The sequence below is a fragment of the Schistocerca gregaria genome, chromosome 1 (assembly GCF_023897955.1).
Source record: "Schistocerca gregaria isolate iqSchGreg1 chromosome 1, iqSchGreg1.2, whole genome shotgun sequence".
NCBI classification, from domain to species: Eukaryota; Metazoa; Arthropoda; class Insecta; order Orthoptera; family Acrididae; genus Schistocerca; species Schistocerca gregaria.
The window spans coordinates 839,104,565-839,126,539 of record NC_064920.1 but is presented as its reverse complement, the minus strand read 5'-3'; the positions used below and the strand labels follow the sequence as shown (position 1 = coordinate 839,126,539).

Genomic DNA, 21,975 nt, shown 5'->3' with positions numbered 1-21,975 from the left:
AGTAGTTTTTGAATTCTTTAACTGTGCTTAAAATCCCTTGATTAACATAAAGTAGATATTTTCCTAGACCTTTGAAAAGCCTTCACTATACTGTGCCATAAACTGTTGGTCAAAAAATTACAAAGACAAGGTGTAAGAATTGTAGCATGTTGCTGGATGTGTTCATACCTAAAGAATTGCAGGCAGAAGTATCACTTCAGTAAGAGTTCAACACTCAGAATAAAACAAGAAAACAACTTCTTCCTTTTCAGTAAACCATTAATAAAATATGGTGTATCTGGTAGCCCATTCATAGGACTGTCTTTATCACATCTGCTGATGACACTAGCAGTGGATCCAGTCAAGATATATTGTGGTCAATAGTAGGAAGTTCTATGAAGGAACTCTGAGTGGTTCACCAAAAATAAGTCACTGTGAATACAGAACTATCTGTGTACATCAACTTTCATTTATTTCCACCCTTTAGCCACATGCCTATTCAAGTAAGATCAAAAATGATTCTCTAGAAAATATAAAACTTTTGGATATATGGGTTCAGCAGGGCTTAAATGGGACAGGCATGTAAATAACTTGTCATAGATACTCTCATCCTTGTGCTACAATCTAAGAATATTAAATTCTACAACATGCAGAACAAGGTACTGCAAGCCAACTGTGCACAGTTCCACTCACTACTCCAATATAGGACCATTTTCTTGGGACACTCATTCCATACCAAAACTATTTGTAGAATACAGAAAATGAATTGTAAGAATAATTTGTGCCTTTAAAAAATGAAGTTCTGTAAGCTGTGCTTTACAGTGCTTTATGTTTTGAATGTTTCATGCTCTTTTTCCCCCCTCTTCCCTCCTCCCCCCCCCCCCCCCCCCCCCCCCAATCACATTAACCAACTGGGATCTCGTTAACAACTTCAGTACCTCTTCTTCCTTTGTTGTTTCCAGTATTCCCTCATTTTCTCCCCAGGAAGTCTCTTACTTTCTTCTGCCCATGTTGTTCCCGATTTTTTATTTCTTCTGGTTTGAAAGCCTTCCAAATTTAGCACTTTGGTTTTAAAACGGTTTCTTTCTGCTATTTCTGATTCTTTGATGTTGTTTCTTTCAAGATATTTTCTTACTTCTGTAATCCATGCTATTGTCAATTTCTTTTCCCAAAAGTATAAATATTCATTTATGAAATTATGTTATTTAGTAAGGATTACTTCTTGGGGAGTGGCAAATTATTTCTGTAAAAGAAGTTTTGAATATGAAAAATAAATTTTAAGAATAGCTTCCCAATTTTAATTTGGCAATTTATTATGCTGTTACTATGTATTATGGTATCCTTATTTTGATATGTCCTTAAACAGTTACTGATAAACTTAGATTTTGAGGATATGAACCTGCTTGTGTATTGTGTATTGAGCCGGGGCCCTAGAAATGATGGAGAGGCTTCATCCCACTGTAGTCCTCAGTGGTTCAAAACCCCACAGCAGTCCACCCACCTCACCTCTGCCCCTTACTGAACCCAGGGTTATTGTGCAGTTCGGCCCCCAGTGAACCCACCACCCTCTGGGGAACATCTCATACCAGATGAACATAACCCCAAATGTTTGTGTGGTAGAGTAATTATGGTGTACACATACATGGAGAAAGTGTTTGCACAGCAATTGCCAACTCAGTGTAATTGAGGCAGAATAAGGGGAGCCAGCCCACAATCGCCGAGGTAGATGGAAAACCACCTAAAAGCCATCCACAGGCTGGCCGGCACATTGGACCTCACCACTATTCTGCCAGGCGGATTCGTACCAGGGACCGGCATGCATTCCCACTCGGGAAGCAGTGCGTTGGACTATGTGGCTAGCCGGGCGGTTGTCATGAACCTACTTACTTTCACTTCTTTTTTACTGATAGTGAATACAACTGTGTCTTCAGTTTGGCCTGTCCAGTAGCACTTGTACAACTGGTGCTTTATGATAAAACTGGATGAATAAAAAGTCATTCAGTGACTCTACTGTCTGTTAGTGGAGACAGACCTTCTCCACTAAAGTTTACATTACATAGTAAAAAGTGAAGTGTGTGTGTGTGGGGTGGGGGGGAGGAGGGGGGGGGGGGGGGGTTGGAGAGTAGAAAAATTATTTTTGAAGTCATTAGGCACTGCAGACTCCAAGTTTGGGAAGCACTGCTTGTACGTAGGTGGTAATAGCATCAAAAATATATTTAAGTTAATATTGATAAGTGGTTTATACAATAAGGATTTGTCTTGTTCACTACCATGACAATATTATAAAAAGGATAGGTTGCTGCTCACCATATAGGGAAGATGCTGAGGTAAGAATATACAACAGTAAGTGTGATAACAATAACAAAACAGTTAGCAGATAAATATGTCAGAGCTTATCTTTATTCTCAAAAATCTTTTGTCAAAGAGAGGATGACCATAAAAAAAAAAAAAAAAAAAAAAAGGAAATAACTATTTCTTGTCAGCTTTCATAGTCTTAATGCAAATTGTTTTTCACAAGAACTGTATTTATAATAAATTAAGTGTAATATGATGTATAATAGTAAATCATAGAACATGTATGTTCTTTTAAACTTTTTCAGTCAACGAGCAAATGCAGGAAGCCAATAAATTTGTGTGATTTATTCAAAAGGAGCTTTACTGGCCACTGTGTTGACATTGTGTGTAGAGCTTTACAAGTTTGGTGAAGCAGTTCTTTAAGTGTGAAGTATAAATACTTTAGTAATGGGCAACATATTATTCTAGAAGGCAATGAAGCATTACACTGTTTTATTACAGTTTGAAACAATGTGTCATTTCAGGAAACATGTGAAGGAGCTGTTGGATCTTCGGGGTTCTACATGGGCATACAGCACTGACGAATCATTAAGTGGATACAAAATAGTATTGAAAACACTAAAAGAACATGGCGAAAACTCTACATTTTTTGGAAATACATTGCGTGAGTTCTCCAGATTTTCTGTGTGTTTCTGTTAATTTATAACATGTACTCATACTTCCACAGTGGACATAGTTTCTGTCACTTTATGTGCATGTATGGAAATATTACTTGCTTTATATATTGAACAGCAGACTTAAATCGTAAATAATTCATGATTCTGTTATTTGTTGTTTAGACAGATTAATTTGTTACACACTACAGAAGAGCTAAAACATATTATTTCTTTCTTTGGCCTGTATCTGTTTTAAGATAGAGGATCTGTTTTATTCCTCATGAACATCCTTCTACCTTTATGGTTGAAACAGTTACTATGATGTGCTTCTGACAAGAACCTGAAACCTGTGTTTTTTGAAATGATTGTTTGTGACCTAATATTAAGGAAACAGTACATCAGTTACGTAAGCAGCTGTAAACAAATTCAATCCACAAATCATACAATACAAAAATCTGAATGATAAAATATTGCCAAGTGGTATTGTATGTGATTTGACAAAAGCATTTGATTCTGCAGGTCATGGTATTCTCCTACAGAGACTAAAGTATTATGGTATTAGACGTCTTGATGATAACTGATTTTATCTTATCTATCTATAAGGCTGCAGTGTTGCATTAACTAACTCAGGACAGGCACATAATGAAACAGCATCTTCAGAATGGGGAATAATCACCAAAGGAGTACCAGAGGAGTCTTTGTTATGTTCTTTTTATTTATAAATAATCTTCCATCATATATGCAAGGAACCAATGTAATTCTCTTTGCTGGTGACACAACTATTATAATTAAGCATAGTGGAGTAACTTTGACAACTGAAAATATTTGCTTGGAAGTTTCAAATGGACTGTCACTGAATTTAAATAAAACATAAATCACACAATTCAATGCTACACAAGGCCTGACCAAACCATTACAAATAATAAATAAAAGAAAATATTCTAAATTATTAGGTGCTTATGTTGATAAGAACCTAACTGGAAGTCCCATGTTGCAGATCTTTGTAAACATCTTAGCTGTGCAACTTTTGCATTAGAGATTTGAGAGATGAAAATGTAAAGAAGTTGACTTAATTTTCTTATTTACATTCACTAATATTATATGGCATTATATACTGGTGTAACTTATCATTGAGGAAGAAGAATGTTTGTTGCCCAGAAGCATGTAATAAGGATAATGTGTACTATCCAGTCTAGAAACACTTATATAAAGTTCTTTAAATGTTGACTGCCACATGCTAAGAGATGAATGTTTCACCAACAGGACAGACCAGGCCATGATGTTAGCTGTGAAGCTCTCCAGTGGCCACCAGTAGGCACACGATGTCAGGCATAGGAGTCCACTGTGGCCACTGATGGACTCATGGTTGTCATTGGTTTAAACAATTAGGCAGAGTGACAATGGTCTCACAGTGCGTTTACTCCTTTATAAGGTTTATTGTTAACAATACATCACAGTTTGAAAACAACAGCAACATTCATAAACATAATACGAGAAGGAGAAGTGATTTACACTATCACTCAGCCTTAGTATGGCACACAAAGGAGTGAGGTATTTTACCATTAAAACCTTTGATCAGCTAGCCAGTGATGTAACGAATTTAATGGATAGTAAAATTAACTTAAAACACAAATCTCTCTCTCTCTCTCTCTCTCTCTCTCTCTCTCTCTCTCTCTGTGTGTGTGTGTGTGTGTGTGTGTGTGTGTGTGTGTGTGTGTTCAGTATGTTGTCGTATCTTCTGCTGATAAGATGTACTGTAATCGTAAACTTGACTCATTCCACATCACACTGAAAGGTTGCAATTATGATCCATGAAACATGTATATGATTAATAGTTATTCTCAAAATATAAATATTCCGCTAAATTTATACACATGTTATAGATCCTACAGTAACCATATAAGCATAAGTTGAGCAACACAATTGCTATTGCTAGCATACCTATCTCCTGTAAGGAAGACAATGCATTATGTGGTGGAAGATTTTGTATTGTGTGAGACAGCACTGTGCTATTATTGTAATGTTTGATGGAGTAAATGTTATAACCTTTAATCACAATAATTGCGTGGATATTCACACTCTCTCTTAGAAACAATAGCTGAACACATGATTACAACTCAGTCTCTCGTATTCGACTGCTGTGCCGTGACATGCGGCCGGTGCCGTTCGTAGCTAGGTGGCGCTCCCGTGCTCATCCGATTTGCGGAGCGCCTCTATCGCCGTTTGTGCGTACTGTCGTGGCGGCACTGTTAAATGTCGTGGCACTATCACAACACTTTTCCCCCCTTAAAAAAAATAAACACTCACTTCCTTGGAGACATGGACAGCGCAGAGACATCCATGGCCTCTTGTGAGGCCCCGAGGAGATCCCGCGCAGAGACACGAGAGTATGGTCGAGAATATCCAGGACGGAAGCTCGTGCATGGAACGTGCCTCCTGGATGAGATGATGGGTGAAAACTCCGGAGCAGCATCCATAGGTGTCATTGACCTGGGAGTGTGCTCCAGCGAGATGGGTCCCGGAGAAGGCGGCGTCGCGACTGGGGCCGGTTCCGGAGTACTTGGAAGCGGCAGCGACGGCGGCTGCATCAACACGGACGGTAGATCGGCAGCAGCGACAGGACTGGCGTCTCGGGCTGGTGGAGGCGAAGGATGGGGCGGTGGCACAGGCGTGGCCACCACTCGTGGGTGCATCTGGTCGTAATGGCGAACAACCGTGCCGTCGCCCGTACGGATTTCACAAAGCCGGCGGCCGCGAAGAGCCTTGACCACCCCTGGAATCCATTTAGGGCGAGATCCATACCCTCGTGCCCACACGTCGGCGCCCACCGAGTATTTTCCGGCACTAGGGGACACAGTACAAGGCCTGACAGGGTGAAGCAGGTGCAGTAGAGTGCGCGGTTGGCGGCCATGCAAGAGTTCAGCAGGGCTGCGATCACCCAGAGGTGTGAAGCGATAAGAACTCAGAAATTGCAGCAGGGCGTCATCTGTGGAAAAATCACTAAGGAATTTTTTCATCTGGCATTTGAAAGTGCGGACAAGGCGCTCGACCTCCCCATTCGATTGCGGATGAAAGGGAGGTGCGGTAACATGATGAATCCCTTGTCCAGTACAAAAATCACGGAAGGCCTGCGAAGAGAACTGAGGGCCATTGTCCGTGACGATCGTGGATGGAAGACCTTCTAGCGCAAAGATTTTGGACAAAGCCAGCGTCGTCGCCGCAGTGGTGGGCGACAGACATCTAATAACAAACGGAAACTTTGAGAAGGCGTCAATCAACAGTAGCCAATAAGTACCGAGGAAGGGGCCAGCAAAGTCGGCGTGCACCCGTTCCCATGGCTGAGCTGGATCAGGCCACGGAGAGGGCATTGTACGAGGTGCCGCCAGTTGTTGAGCACACTGGCCACATGCAGCAACCATATGGGCGATGTCCGAATCAATACCGGGCCAATAAACGTGCCTGCGGGCCAGGGACTTAGTCCGAGAAATACCCCAATGGCCTCCGTGCAACAGTTTGAGAACATCTTTGCGAAGAGAGGCTGGCACCACGACCCTTGGAGATGCGCCATCCGTGGCCAGAAGAACAACACCATCACGAACAGACAGACGAAGGCGCAAGGCATGGTAGTTGCGAAGGGGATCCGATGCCCAGCCCTTGGTCCTGTCCGGCCAACCTCGTTGAACAAAACCGATCACCCGACACAGGACCGGGTCCTGCGCAGTAGCTGACGCGACCTGCGAACCTGTAAGTGGAAAGCCCTCGACTGCACGATGTTCTTCCTCATCAATATGGAAACAGAGGAGTTCATCACGATCGAAAACAGGGTCGGGGCCCATCGGCAATCGCGACAATGCATCAGCGTTGGCGTGCTGGGCCGTGGGGCGATAGTGAATCTAATAATGAAAACGAGACAAGTATAAGGCCCAACGTTGCAGGCGGTGAGCTGCCTTATCCGGAAGTGACGCCGAGGGGCTGAACAGAGAGACCAGCGGTTTGTGGTCGGTGATGAGGTGAAACTTAGAACCATACAAAGAAACGCTGAACTTTTTTAGAGCATAAATGATAGCGAGCGCCTCCTTTTCGATTTGAGAGTAACGCCGTTGCACCTCGTTGAGGGTCTTGGAAGCATAGGCAATGGGTTGTTCCGACCCAACCTCATACCGATGGGCGAGAACAGCCCCTAGGCCATACTGTGACGCGTCAGTCGCCAGAACCAAGTGCTGACCCGGACGGAATGTGGCAAGACAAGGCGCCGACTGCAAATGAGCCTTCAGGCGGACAAAAGCCTGCTCACACCCATCGGACCAACAGAAGGGGACGTTTTTGCGTAATAGCTGATGCAGAGGATAAGCTACCGCCGCTGCGGATGGAATGAATTCGTGATAATAAGCAATCTTGCCTAGAAACGCCTGAAGTTCTTTGACCGTAGACGGCCGGGGTAGAGCGTTAATGGCCGCAACGTGCTCACGGAGAGGGCGTATGCCCTCACGGGACAAGTGGAAACCAAGATACTCAATGGAGGGTTGGAAGAACTGTGACTTGTCCAGATTGCACCTTAACCCAGCCGAATGCAAAACCCGAAACAGTGAACGTAAATTACGAAGGTGCTCCGCAGTGGAGGCTCCCGTGACAACAATGTCATCCAGATAGTTTATGCAGCCGGGAACGGAAGCCGTGAGCTGTTCCAAAAACCGCTGAAAAATGGCCGGTGCGCTAGCAACGCCAAATGGTACTCGCTGGTACTGATACAACCCACAAGGAGTGTTGATAACGAGAAATTCCTTGGAAGGAGCGTCCAACGGCAACTGATGGTACGCCTCCGATAAGTCAAGTTTGGAAAAGAACTGGCCCCCAGCGAGCTTGGTAAACAACTCCTCAGGACGAGGAAGAGGATAAGTGTCAATGAGGCTCTGAGCGTTGACAGTGGCTTTAAAGTCACCACACAATCGCAGACTCCCGTTTGGTTTAGAAACCACCACGATCGGCGATGCCCATTCGCTGGAGGTAACCGGAAGGAGAATCCCTGAAGCTATTAACCTGTCTAGCTCAGCCTTGACAGGTGCACGCAACACCACCGGAATAGGGCGTGCCCGGAAAAACTTAGGGCGAGCCGTAGGTTTAAGAGTAATGTGGGCTGCAAAATCCTTGGCACAACCCAGACCAGCAGAGAACATGGACGAAAATTCACAACACAATCCATCCAGCTGTTGATACGGAATGTCCTCAGATATGAGGTGCACATCATCATCAATGGAGAACCCGAACAACTGGAAAGCATCATAACCGAACAGGTTTTCAGTGCCCGCATGATCCACCACATAAAACGTGAGGGGCCAAACAACAGACTTGTAGGCAGTGGAAGCATCAAACTGACCCATGATAGGAATTTTCTGCTGATTATAAGTCCTCAGATTGTGCGTAACTGGAGACAAAGGAGGGGAGCCCAACGCCAAATACGTGCGAGAATTAATGAGAGTTACTGCAGAGCCAGTGTCCACTTGCATGCGGATGTATTTATTCAGAACACGAACAGTAACAAACAACTTATTTGTTTGAGAAAGCACACAGTGAACATCCATGTCCGACGCCTCGTCCTCGTTGACAGGAACTTTATGGGACTGACACACAGAAGCAATGTGGCCTTTTTTCCTACATGAATTACACGTGGCCCAACGTTTTGGACACGCTGCCCTGTCGTGCTGTACGAAACAAGAAGGAAGCGCGGAACGAACCGGCTTCTGTGGTTGCTGGTTTTGCTGCGAGCGTTGCGGCCCAACGCGACGTTGTTTACGCGAGTGAACCGCCGCCACATCTTCGTTCTCCTGTGCAACAGGCAAATTGTCCTTGCCGAGAGTTGACTGTACAGCGCCTACATCACACCACGCGTCTATTTGCGTGCCAGCAGCGTGAGACACTTCAAAGGATTGAGCGATGCTTAGAACTTCCGACAACGACGGGTTTGGCAGTTGTAGGGCACGTTGCCGAACTTCTTTATCAGGAGCAAGCTGTAGAATAGCATCCCTAACCATTGAATCAGCATAAGACTTGTGATGAGTGTCTGTGACAAACTGACATTTCCTACTCAGGCCGTGTAGTTCCGCCGCCCAAGCCCGGTAAGATTGATGGGGCTGTTTACGACACCGGTAGAACGCCACGCGGGCGGCAACGACGTGGGTGTTTTTTCGATAATAGGCACACAATAAGTCACATTTCTTGGAAGGACAGGGAGGCTGGTTCCCGCAGAGGGGCTAACTGAGATAGCAGCTGATAGACTCAAGGGGAAATCCAAGATAGAAATAACGACTTACACATAGGAGCGTCGACAACGCCGAAAGCCAAGAAGTGTTGCCGCAAACGCTTCTCATAATTCTCCCAGTCTTCAGCGGCCTCGTCGTAAGGAGGGAATGGAGGCGGAGAAGAGGAAGACAGACGATGAGTAAGCGACGTCGACAACGCCTGAATCGCTGCTGTCAGCTGTGTTTGTTGAGCCTGAATAGTAGCCGTCAGCTGTGTTTGTTGTTCAATGAGCGCTTGCATAAGCTGTTCCATGTCTGCCCCGTCACGAACACGCAAATCCACAACGCGGTGAAAATATTCCATCCTCGTCGCCAAAAAGTGTTATAACCTTTAATCACAATAATTGCGTGGATATTCACACTCTCTCTTAGAAACAATAGCTGATCACATGATTACAACTCAGTCTCTCGTATTCGACTGCTGTGCCGTGACATGCGGCTGTGCCGTTCGTAGCTAGGTGGCGCTCCCGCGCTCATCCGATTTGCGGAGCGCCTCTATCGCCGTTTGTGCGTGCTGTCGTGGCGGCACTGTTAAATGTCGTGGCACTATCACAACAGTAAACGTGCTAACATTTCCATTTCATGTACACGCAAGCGCGCGCGCACACACACTCACACACACACACACACACACACACACACACACACACACACACAAATAAACCATATCTGTGATACTCTTGCTTGACTAAACTGATCGTATAAACTACTCTGTGTGTCACAGTTCTCTGCAAGAGTGTAGCTTGATGTTGCTGTGTAGAGGACAGGGAGATCTGTACAAATTGGGAGCTAAAAAAATTACTAAAGAAAATAAAGCCAAACGGGACCTGGAGAGGCAGTAGGAAGACTAGGGCTAGAATAAAAGGCAAGATGTACGATAGTGACAAAGAATTGTATGTGGGACTGAATTCTCAGGAAGCGCTAGGGATATTTCAAGACAGCTTATGAAATACATTATGTGATCTACAACTGGATGATACAATTTGATCTTTGTATTGGTTCACTGGAGGCTATTCATGCAAATAAATAACTACTTTAATGGCACTCTTGAACAGTAGCGTTAGTACACATCATATATGCTAGAAAGAGACATGTATGTCACAGGACACCTCGGCTGTTCGTTGGGGTATCAAGTGGAGGTAGAAGTTATACATGAATGGTCCAGAGTCATACATAGCATGTGTGGTTGACAGAATACCACTCTGGGTGCTGTAGGAAGAATCATAGTTAAGCTGTTCAATTTAGATCATGGTAAAAATCTGTGACAGACATGATAGAGAATGGGGTTTGAGCTGTTACTCTCCATGATGGTACTCTATGATAAAGGGCTGCTTTTTTATGATTAGTTAACAGTGTTGCTAAAATATATAATGGAAACAAATGGATGCAGCATTGGAAAGTGGTTCACAAAACAGATTTGTTAGGTACAAATTATCTGAACACTTGATCTTCAAACAAAAAGGGAAATTATGAAAACTGGTGTAATACATTGTATTTATAAGAAAGGAAGTACCATATTAGGAGTCAACATGACAATAAGAGAGGTAATGTACTATGACAGCAAGATCGTAGACACTGGGAATATTGATGTTTAGTGATAAGCAGAGACCCACTTGGTAAAGGGACAGGAGTTGTGAAAGATACTGGATGAAGTAGCTGGTGTCATTAATGTGAGGAGATGTACAATGATAGAATGAAGATGATGGTAGATGAGGATGAGCTAAACAAAGTTTTTTTTCCTTTTTTTACAGAATCTGGATCTCATCTCCAATCCATTCAGATGGTGTTGACTAAACAAGCAGAGGCAGCAGCTGTTGATTCAAATACACTTGCTTACAATAAAAGATACTTGCAGGATCAGGGAAAGGATGTGCTTGTATTGGACAGCATAGGACCATTACCACCATATCCCATTGTCGTCAACTCTCGTATGGATGGTGAGTTATTTGTCTAACTAGTAGAAGACTTTCATCAAATTAATACAATCTGTCAGTCAGACTTTGTGTGACTTTTTCCTGTGCCAATTATGTCTTCAAAGAATATGTACACAACACGCAGATCATTTCGAGGAAAATTAGATTATAATTATAAAATGTGTAGACTTAAACTTTGTGGTAATGAAATGTCACAGCAACTGGCAACGAATTTCATAGTTGAAGTATGTGGGGCAGTATGATTCTTGTGGACAAAAGATCTAAATTGCACACTGATTCACCATGAAATTCTGGCAGCATATGGACCCAATGGATGATACATCCATCCATGGTTAATCAGTACCAACAATCTGGCCAAGGTCACCCACACAGGGGTGAATCTGACAGAGATGTGAGGTCACTGACATCGACAACAGACAATGATACCCAAATAACTTGAGGAACTGATTCGCAGCTGTTGCAAATTTTCTGATGATGAGGGCTTTCCTACAATGTTTCTCATGTGGCTCTGTGACCAAAGAGCAGATTTCTATCATTGAGGAATTGAACGAGTTTGAGTGTTCCAATCGTTGTTTACACAGGCGTGGTGGATTATGTTGAAAAATAGTGTCATCTATTTGTGTCATTTGGAAGTGTGGTCCAGCATTCAATAAAAGTTACTTGGCTTTCCATAATAATGTGCAACTTACTTTTCAAATTCCACTCGTAGAAACACTGATTACAGTTACGTGAATTCTAAGTTAGGAAACAAAAGTGTATTTGAGGATAAACTCACCATATTGGTGCAGAGACAGCCAGTTTTGTGCGTGTGTGTGTGTGTGTGTGTGTGTGTGTGTGTGTGTGTGTGTGTGTGTGTGTGCGTGTGTAAGCTAGTTACGTCCTTGTGCTGTCACTTGTCTCTGTGCTACACGTCAGTTGGCTGTATGTGAGTGGTTGCTTTTTCCAATTTTTATTTTTGTGACAATGAATTATTACCTTGATTATTATTTGGTGAGCAGGAGCAATGAAATAAATCAAAAGAAATGGGAAATAAAATGGCAACAGAAGTTTATGTCATTAGAAGCAGAAGGTCGGTTCATGAAATAGTGTTTGACAGCAACCTCTGATCAGAGATATGATGTGTGTTGTAATGGATTTGCTAACAAGAGCTACAGATAAAGAGATGTAGAATTGGTCTACATTTTTGTACCTCATTTTCACTTTTCAATTGTTTATAATGAAACGTAGATTCTACAGAGCAGTTGCAAAATAAATAAAGACCAAGTAAAATTATTCTAATAAAATTATAGGCAGAGGAAATGAAAGAAAGATTAACAATAAATTTTGGATGGACTGTTTTTAAAGCTGTGAAGTAAGAAAGTGGCAGAAGGGGCAGTAAATAAGTCAGAGATTAAGAATGGCAATCAGAAAAGTAAGTGTAGTGGAGACAGACTGTCCACAATCAACATTCAAAGGAAATGAATTGTGAAAGTGAAATGGAAAAGAAAATACACACACACACACACACACTGCAGACAGTGTGGGAAAAAAAGAGAGAAGTACAAAGCTGAAAAGAGAGGCAGACAGAATCATTCTTCTCTCACACACTAATCAACGTCGAAACCATCCCATCACAAGGCAATTCTTCTTCATTTTTCCTAGTCTACTTCTCTCCCCTATTCCTTACAGTACCTAGTTATTTAGCCACTCTCCATACCTAGCTAAACACATACGCCTCCACACTTACATCTGAAGTGCCTCCAGCCTCCTTTTGTCTGTTCTTCTCAAAGTCTTTGTTTCAGCTGCATAGAGTGCCACACTCCAGACAAAACACTAAGCCAAGTTTTTCCTGAGCTCCTTATCTAGCTTTTCGAACAATAAGTTTCTCTTTTTATTGAAAGCTTCATTAGATAAATAAGAAAGAAAGAGGCAAGAACAACAGAGATTAGACTAGGTTGAGGCCAACTGCTTAGTGGAAAGTAAACACATCTTCTGTTGTACTTGGAAGAAGGTTCTAGTTGCTTAAATCCTGAAGTGGTTGGGCAAAATGATATCTCCATCTATATTTCTGAGTGTATATTGCAATTGGATATTAAATTTTATGGGTACAAACTGCTCTTATGCATTTAGTCTTTGATAGATTTGTATTAATCATGCAAAAAGGTTGAACAGATTCCTCATGAGCTAGTTTGTAAGGGGTGATCCAAAAGTAAACAGAAGTATTCAACTGCAAATCCCATATCACACTGAACATTAACAAAATTTCATGAGCTTCAAAATAGTGTCCAGTTTTTAAAGTTATTGACTTCAGAGTTATTGTTTCACCTATTCTATATCTTGAAAATATTTAAGTTTTATGTCTTTCTATCAGGAAACAGACACAGGGCAGCAGACCCAGTGGGCAGAGTGGGCATGAAATAATTGTCCTTTTGTTTTAGCCAAAAATTATCTCACACTCAATGCTGTTTGGTACAAAGCATTGTCCTTGTGAAGGAGCCACATTTGATTACCACGCTATTTCATTAGTATAGAATGGAGTCAAAATACATGGGCATCCACATATTTAGCAATTTTTCAGAGCATATTAAATACCTTGTGGGTAATGTAGTGGCGTTAAAGGTGCTGGGCAGCTACTACTCAACTGATCAGCAAATCCACAGAAACTCTTGAAATTAATGTATTATGTTATATTATAATTAATTTCAGCACTACAATACTGTATTTTAAGAATGCATTTCATTATATTACATCTGAATATGTACGTGCTTGACTTCTTTCCAAATTAGAGAGACCCCTCTCCACAGGATCCATAAACTATTATTTATTTAATGTAATGTAATGCACTATGGCAGTTTACAGCTTTACAATATAGAAATTCAACCCACATAAATTGCTCAAAATAGAAGCAGCAAACAAGTACTGATAAAATTGTCTTTCTTTTACAGGTGAACTTAAGGAAACAATTGTTAGAGCACTGAAAAGTTTTGACAAGAGTGAAATATGGCAAACAAAATTTGCACAATATGGTATACAGAAATTTGTGACAAACCATGTGGATTCATATGACAAGCTTCGAACTGTAACAGAGTACATAAGAGATCTAAATCATGCCATACGTTATTACTGATATCAAGCTTTCATTAGCTTGATGGCTCGTTTGGCAAAGGAGGAAATGAGCCAATGTACTACTTTAAGTGTTTATATGTCTTGTAATGACTTATATAGTATTTTATTTATGGATGTTACAATAATAAACAACATAGTTTTATTAATATTTGTAACATTATTATTTTACATTTCCTGATACTTAACAGTATTGCAAATATTTTCTTTTCAAAAGTAAAGTTTCAATAATAAATCTTCGTCACCCCTCATTTTCATGACAGGTGGATATTTCTCCCAATCTTTAGATATCTACTCCTCTTCCAATGCTGAAAAACTAACTAACAGCTCCAAATGCAATGAATAGTCTTTTTTACCATTAAATGTGTTTGGTTACTGGCAGTATCAGATCCAACCTTTGGAAGGTAAGTACTTTTCAGTCATTCTATCCCCTCTCAGTTTTACACATAATAAATCTTCCTGTACCCTTGTCAGTATCCACAAAATTCCCACCACAACCAAAGTGTTGACCTATATGACAGAGGAAGATTATCACCTACCTATATAGGGTGTCAGAAAACGGATAAACTGATCAAGTTTTAATATTAAATTGCTAAATGAGATAGAAATTTTACTCATTAAGAGTTAAGTCAAGAAGACCATGACTTTTGAGCAGCATTTTCTAAAATTTTCTCCTTTTTAATGGCACTAATCTGAATAAGCAAAATTATTTTCCCCACTTTACTTAAAAGGGTAGGCTCTGAAATGTGGTTCACTGATTTTGATCGTTTTGCAAGGACGTTCTACATTGAAAATAAAGACGTGTTTCATCTTTTTGCCAGAAATTTGATTGATGGAAAACTGTATTTTCAGTGTTATACATTGAAAGATCATAAATTTTTCTTATTAATATAGTATGGAGTCCAAAGTTAATGATGTTTGAATTATTAATGTTTTTGCATTTTCATGCTGTAGCCTGAGAGTGTAGGAGTCTAGCAGAGTGAGGTTAGTGGTTGAGGCAGTCTGCTGTCCAGTTAATCTGTAAATGTTGTTCTCAGGGTGTCCAGATCACTATCAATTTTGTGTGTGTGTGTGTGTGTGTGTGTGTGTGTGTGTGTGTGTGTGTGTGTTTGTGTTTGTGTTTGTGTGTGTGTGTGTGTGTGTCTGTGTGTGTGTGTGTGTGTGTGTGTGTGTGTGTGTGTGTGTGTGTATATATATATATATATATATGTGTGTGTGTGTGGGCGTGCGTGCGCACTTGTAAGTCAGCTATCAAAATGGTGGAGCATCAACAACCTTCGACAAGTATTCCAGTGAAATGTGAAGTTCAAAATGTTGAAATGTTGTTCACTGATAAGCGAAGAAAGCACACAAGAACTCACTGATAACAAACAAATTTTCTTGAATTTGTTTTGTGACAATGACTGTGTGTCAGTTGTGAGTACATTCATTTCTGAAATATTCCATTTAATTGGCAATGAATTGTATCAATGCTTTTGACTGAGAAATGTAGAAGTCAAAGAGACTGTTTATAAAATGAAACCAACACTCTTCCAGATTTTGTTGAATTAGCAATATCACTGACTATTCAAGTGCATCAATGTCGTCACATGTGAAATCAGGGTGAAAAAATGAAGACTCAGGGTAGGAACCAGAATCAAAGAGATGTAAGGCAAGGGAGCAGATACCATTGGATGTCAAAATAACTGTGCTTACGCTGGCAAAATGAAACCCAAATTGCAATTTGAAAACACTGCAGACCAAGGGACCGGCTTTCAGGTTGATGAAAAAGGACTTATTGAAGAGATGGGAAACAGTCTCCCAAACACAAGGATTCATAGTTGATAAATTAAAAGTGATTGATAAATGGATGATCAAAAGATTTATTGAAACCAGGGAATGTGGAGAACATGCCATTACTATTATTCTTCAGCAGTGGGCAACAACCACAAGTATGCAGTATAAATCAGAGGACAGAAATTTTCAGTTAACAGCATCATCATCACAGGCAACGAGATTCAAAATGAGACCGAATATGCCACTGTCACATCACAAAATACACTTCCAAGAAAGAAGTGACGTCGACTGAAAAAGCACTTGAAGCTGTTGAGCTCTTTCAGTGGCACACAAAAGCCTGGATTTGCAACCTATGACCAAGATTTTGTCATTAACACCAACCAAACAGAATGTAAATATAGTGTCAATATAAAATGTACTTGTTTGATGCATCGAGCCAAGAAGAAAATATTTGTGGCAGTGGTACTGTGAATAAAATGAGACACTCATACATTGCACAGTATTCTATCACAGCAGCTGGAAAACTGCTGCCAACAGTGTTATGTTGTCAAGAACGCAATGGAAAGTCTGGTCCACAGGTCCCACAAGAAGTTGATGCTCTCCAGATGGAACTGGAAACATTTTTGTCACATGCTCAAAATTGGGGAAGTTGACTCCCAACTGTATCAATGATATTTGGATCACATTGTGAGATCTCATGTGCTGCAACATAAATTTTTCCTTACACTTGATTCATGTCTGTATGATGTCCTGAAACTGTATTATTTCTAGGGATTGTATTTGATTATTCGATGTTGAATAATAATAATTATTATTATTATTAGTATTATTATTATGTAAGCAGCCAAACTGACATTGCACTGTGATAGTACTTTCATAGATGATTATGCTCACCACTTGCACCATGAAAGTGATTCCACTGAAATGTAACTCTCTTTGTCAACCACATGATGTTTATTTTTCAGACAGGTAAAGAATTACATTACACGTCTTCAAAATCATGCAACACTGCAGCAGTGGAGAGAACTTCTTATAGGGTGAATGCTGTCAAAATTCATTCATTGGTCCACATCTGTTTTTAAAGATAAGCTTTTATATAATGGAAAATCCAGGACAGAATAATGACAGTATTATGAAAAAGAGAGATTGCTACTCATCATTTTTCCAGCCACTGAGGCTGGACAGTGAGCAATTGCATGTGATGGGAGCAGCAATCAGGATAATAGGGAGGGGGCGGGGGGGAGGGGGGGTTATGGAGGAGGCTGGGGCAGTGAGGGGAAGAGATAGCAGGGTAGGAGTGGGGGACAGTGAAATACTGCCTGCGAGACCATGCAGGAATGTGGTGAGGACAGCATAAGGTAGCTAGGAGCTGTTAGGGGCTAAGACGTGCAATTGGGTGGGGGGGGGGGGGGAGTTCAGGGAGTGGGGAGGGGGCCAGGAAAGGAGAGAAGTAGAGGAGGGATAGCAAAACTGTGGGTACATTAGTGGAATAGAAAGCTGTGTAGCGCTTGAATGGGAGAGGGGAAGGGGATGGTGGGTGAAGGACAGGGTCTAATGAAGGTTGAGGCCAAGGACATTTCAGGAACGAAGATTTAGGCCAGGAGGGTTATGGAAGTGAATGTTGATGCCACGGGGGAGGGGGAGGGGGTTACGGGAACATAGGATGTGTTGCATGAACATCTCCCACTCGTGCAGTTCAGAAAAGCTGGTGTTGGTAGGAAGCATCCAGACGGCAAATGCTGTGAAGCAGTCACTGAAGTAAAGAACGGTGTGTTGGGCAGTCTGCTTGGAAACTGTGTGGTGCAGCTGTCTCTTGGTTACAGTTTGTCAGTGACCATTCATAGGGTCAGACAGCACAGTATAGAAGGCAGCACAGTGGTTGCAGCTTAGTTTGTTCAGCACATGACTGCTTTCACAGGTAGCTCTGCCTTTAATGGGTTATTTGACACCTTTGACCAGACTGGAGTAGATGGTGTTGGGGGGCCTTCCATCTACGTCTATTACAGGGATATGAACCATGAGGCAAAGGGGTTGGGAGCAGGACTGACATAGCGATGGAGGAAGATATTGTGTAGGTGGGTGGCAAAATACCACTGTGGGAGGGGTGGGAAGGATAGTTATTGGAACAGTCCTCGTTTCAGAGCATGACAAGAGGTGGCTGAAAGCCTGATGGGGAATGTGCTTCAGTTGCTCCAGATGTGGATGGTACTGAGCCATGAGGGAAATTCTCTTTTGTGGCTGGACAGTGAGACTGGAAAGTGGTGAGTGGCTTGAGAACTAAGGCATGAGAGATCTGTTTCTGTACAAGGTTGGACGGTATTTTCAATCTGTGGAGGCCTTAGTGAGACCTATGGAATATTTGGAGGGATTGCTCATCACTGTCTGTAACAGGCAGAAGACATGTTTTGTTGGTGGAGCACATTTTAGCAATTTCGACCAAGATAAACTCATGCTGCTGTGTTCTTCTTTTGCACGCCAGTCTAGAAGTGTGTAAGGAATCAGCTATGTGAAAGATCTGTGTAATATGTGCATTCATTTACGTATATGAAAGCTGACATTGGAATTTTCCCTTGTGTGAAATTGCATGTACAAGATTTGTGTGCTGATCTGAAGTTCTAGATTAGCATATTTTACTGTTCATGTCACTTCCATAATCTTTGATTGATTGTATCAATACCCATTTGTGTTGTGATATATTGTGAAATTTCAAACATTTGTGAGTGCCGTAATAAACTCTTGTTGTTATTGTCAATTGTACACTTAAACTTAATTGTGCTCTTTTAAAATTTTTGAGAACAGTAGGCCTATTATTGCAACTCTTCAAGCTTTCCCGATGTATGTGTTGTAAATAGTCAAGCCGATAATCTCATCAACAGGGAGGTGGGATTTCAACTGAGTTTAGTGTGGAACCCTGCATTGGCTGCTATAACATCATGATGCAAAAATCAAGCTTCATTAATAACAGAGCAGTCATAACATTGGTCTAGTATGGTTGTTGGTGAGTAACGTCAGACCACACTGCTTGCAAACACAGCGTACAGTGCACGTCCAGGAGAGCTGCTGCGATTTTTGGCAGAGGGAGTTTGAATATGGCACTATCTATCCACAAATTATTGTGCATGTGCAATTTCCGTGCCTGCAAATTCTCCGCACACATGTTCTAGAAAATGGGATGTCAACATGGAGATACCGTCAGTTGTACCTAGCCACCAGCAAGATTGAACCACCTGGATATGTCGGACAGTTGCTCCGAGGAAATATTGTGTAATGTGCACAACATGATCTGACAGTAAACCAGTAAAGACTATCTACAAGGCCTATCATTGTTCGAAATAATCATTTACTAACTTTGTAGTGAATTACTTGAGAAGTAGGTTACTTTTGAGAATTCTTGGACAGTTATAAAACTTAGTGATATGAGTGTTTTAAATATGTAACCCATTTCAAAGCAAATCAGCGTTTGTGTCTCACAGTTACCTGCACAAAATACATCACCACTGAATTTCACTGTATATCAACACTAATAAGAGTGCATTCTTGAGAATTTTCGAAAGCTGCCCTTGTCTTTTGCATAATCTATGGTTAATTTGCAGTAATTCGGCATTTGTGATTTAGTTAGTTTGGCAGGTATTCTAACAAACATACTTGTTACATCCAGTTTTCCCCTAAAGAGCAGTAGCCCTATATAATATATACCTTTATCATAAATTAGCTCTGTTTTTGAATTCGCTAACAATGATAATTAACCTCAAAATGTTTTAGAAAACTAGCAGTTTTCACCATAGGTTTTTGTGTTGCCTTAATAGAAATCTTGTATTGTATATCTGCTTCAATTTTATCGGAAATTAGCAACTTTTTAGCTCAATGGATTAAAAGACAATTAGTGGGCTGAATTTAAAGTTATTTGTTCACTTTCCTATAATACATTGCACCAACCAAAATGTAGCACCACTGTGAAGCTGTTCTTCAACACTAGATGAGGTGGTTGATGTTCATAAGCAGCTGTAAATTGCACAGACAACTGTCAAATGATTGGCAGTTGCTGCGAATCAATTTGTTGAAAGAGCTCCTGAGAGTCATGTACCTGCAATGCCAATATCTGAGGTACCTTAAGTACTATCCTCTCCCATGGATCCCGTCTCCATTGTAGAAAGTACATTACTTATCCATTTGACTGTGAGTGGCATTTCAATGGTAGACCTAGGTGTGCAGGAACTATGGAGGACTCAGGGTGTTGTAATGATCCCCCTAACCAACAAATGTGAGGTACTGTTTTACACTGAAATTGAGCCAGTGGGACTCACTTCACCTGTTTTGGGGAAACCTGTTCTGTCTGGCGTCAAGAGGCGGCAAATGTAAAAGTGTAAGGGTCTATTAATTGTCGGCAGTTCAACTCCATGGCAAATGATGGTATCCCTAGGGAAATGGCAGCTAAGGACAACAAAGGACACAAGGTGCACTCAGTTTGTGTGCCAGGGGACCTCATTCAACATGTTGAAGGAACTATTCTGGCAGACATTGAGGGAATAGGGTGCAATCAGCTGCACATTCTGGCGCATGTTGTAACAAATGATGCCTGTGGTCTGGGCTCCGAGATCATATTTGGGTCACTCTAGCAACTGGCAGAGAAGGTTGAGAAGACCATCCTTGTGCATGAAGTTTCTGTGACAAGATAGGCTGTGCCTTCCTGGACATGCACCATACGGTTGAGAACTGTAGGATCTCCCTAAATCAGTCTGGTGTGAACTACATATTAGAGGGTGCTACTCAGGTAATTGACCCTGTGTACAGTGCACACAAGAGTGTTTTAGATTAGGCGACTCTCCATCCAATCCAGATAATGATAGCTGTAGGAAATACAGAACCATCAGTGCAAGATTGAAAAAGAAAAATACCTCCACAGGTGAGAGTATTAGAATCCTAATGGTTAATTGCCAAAGCATTTGTAACAAAGTGCCAGAATTTGAAGTGCTCCTGAGAAGCAGAGAAGCTCACATTATACTAATTACAGCAACTTGGATGAAATCTTAAGTCAATAGCAGTGAGATTTTAGAGGAAAATTTGAGAATATATCGAAAGGATAGGCATATGGGAAATGCAGGTGGTGCATTCATTGCAGTAGACAAGGACCTCTATATGTTGCGATAAAAATTGAAGCTGCGTGTGAGACTGTTTGGGCAAGACTCAGTATCAGGGATGGGCATAAAATGGTAATTGGATGCTTCTGTTGCCTCCAAGACTCATCTCATAATGTAACCAAAAACTTTAGAGAGAACCTCAGCTCAGTCGTACCTAAGTTCCCCAATCATACTGTAACCATCTTCGGAGACTTTATCGTCAAACAGTTTACTGGGAAAATTACAGTTTTGTTAGTGGTGGGCATAAGACTTCCTGTGAAACATTTCTAAATGCCTTCTCTAAAAACTCCCTAGGACAAATAGACATGACCTCTTTGAGAATATCTGCATCAAAACTGGTATCAGTGACCATGAAGTGGTTGTGGCAACAATTATTACCAAAGTACAAAGGACAACTAACAAAGCAGAAAGATGTATACACTATGAGTTCAAACTATCCAGACACCTGATTGAAAACGACGTACAAGTTTATGGCACCCTCCATCAGTAATTCTGGAGTTCAGTACAGTGTTGACCCACCCTTAGCCTTAGTGACAGCTTCCACTCTCGCAGGCATATGTTCAGTTAGGTGCTGGAAGGTTTCTTGGGGAATGGTAGAGCGTACTTCACAGAGTGCTGCACTAAGGAGAGATATCAATGTCAGATGGTCAGGCCTGTCACGAAGTCGGCCATGCAAAAAATCCCAAAGGTGTCCTATAGGATTCAGGTAAGGACTGTGTGCAGGCCCGTCCATTACAGGGATGTTATTGTCGTGTAACCATTCTGATGCAGTTGCCTTTCCTGATTTGCTCTCCAACAA

General features: G+C 41.4%; 1 protein-coding gene across 1 annotated transcript in view; it reads left to right on the top strand.

Moving 5' to 3' along the window:
- LOC126272354 (uncharacterized) overlaps positions 1-14,413 on the top strand; it is a 176,730-nt gene extending 162,317 nt beyond the window's left edge. Inside the window, exons 4-6 of the mRNA XM_049975165.1 lie at positions 2,799-2,938; positions 10,978-11,163; positions 14,085-14,413. Of these exons, the coding sequence (XP_049831122.1) occupies positions 2,799-2,938; positions 10,978-11,163; positions 14,085-14,266 (508 nt within the window). The 3' untranslated portion in view covers positions 14,267-14,413. The remainder of the gene's footprint in view (positions 1-2,798; positions 2,939-10,977; positions 11,164-14,084) is intronic.
- The last annotated feature ends 7,562 nt before the right edge of the window (positions 14,414-21,975 follow it).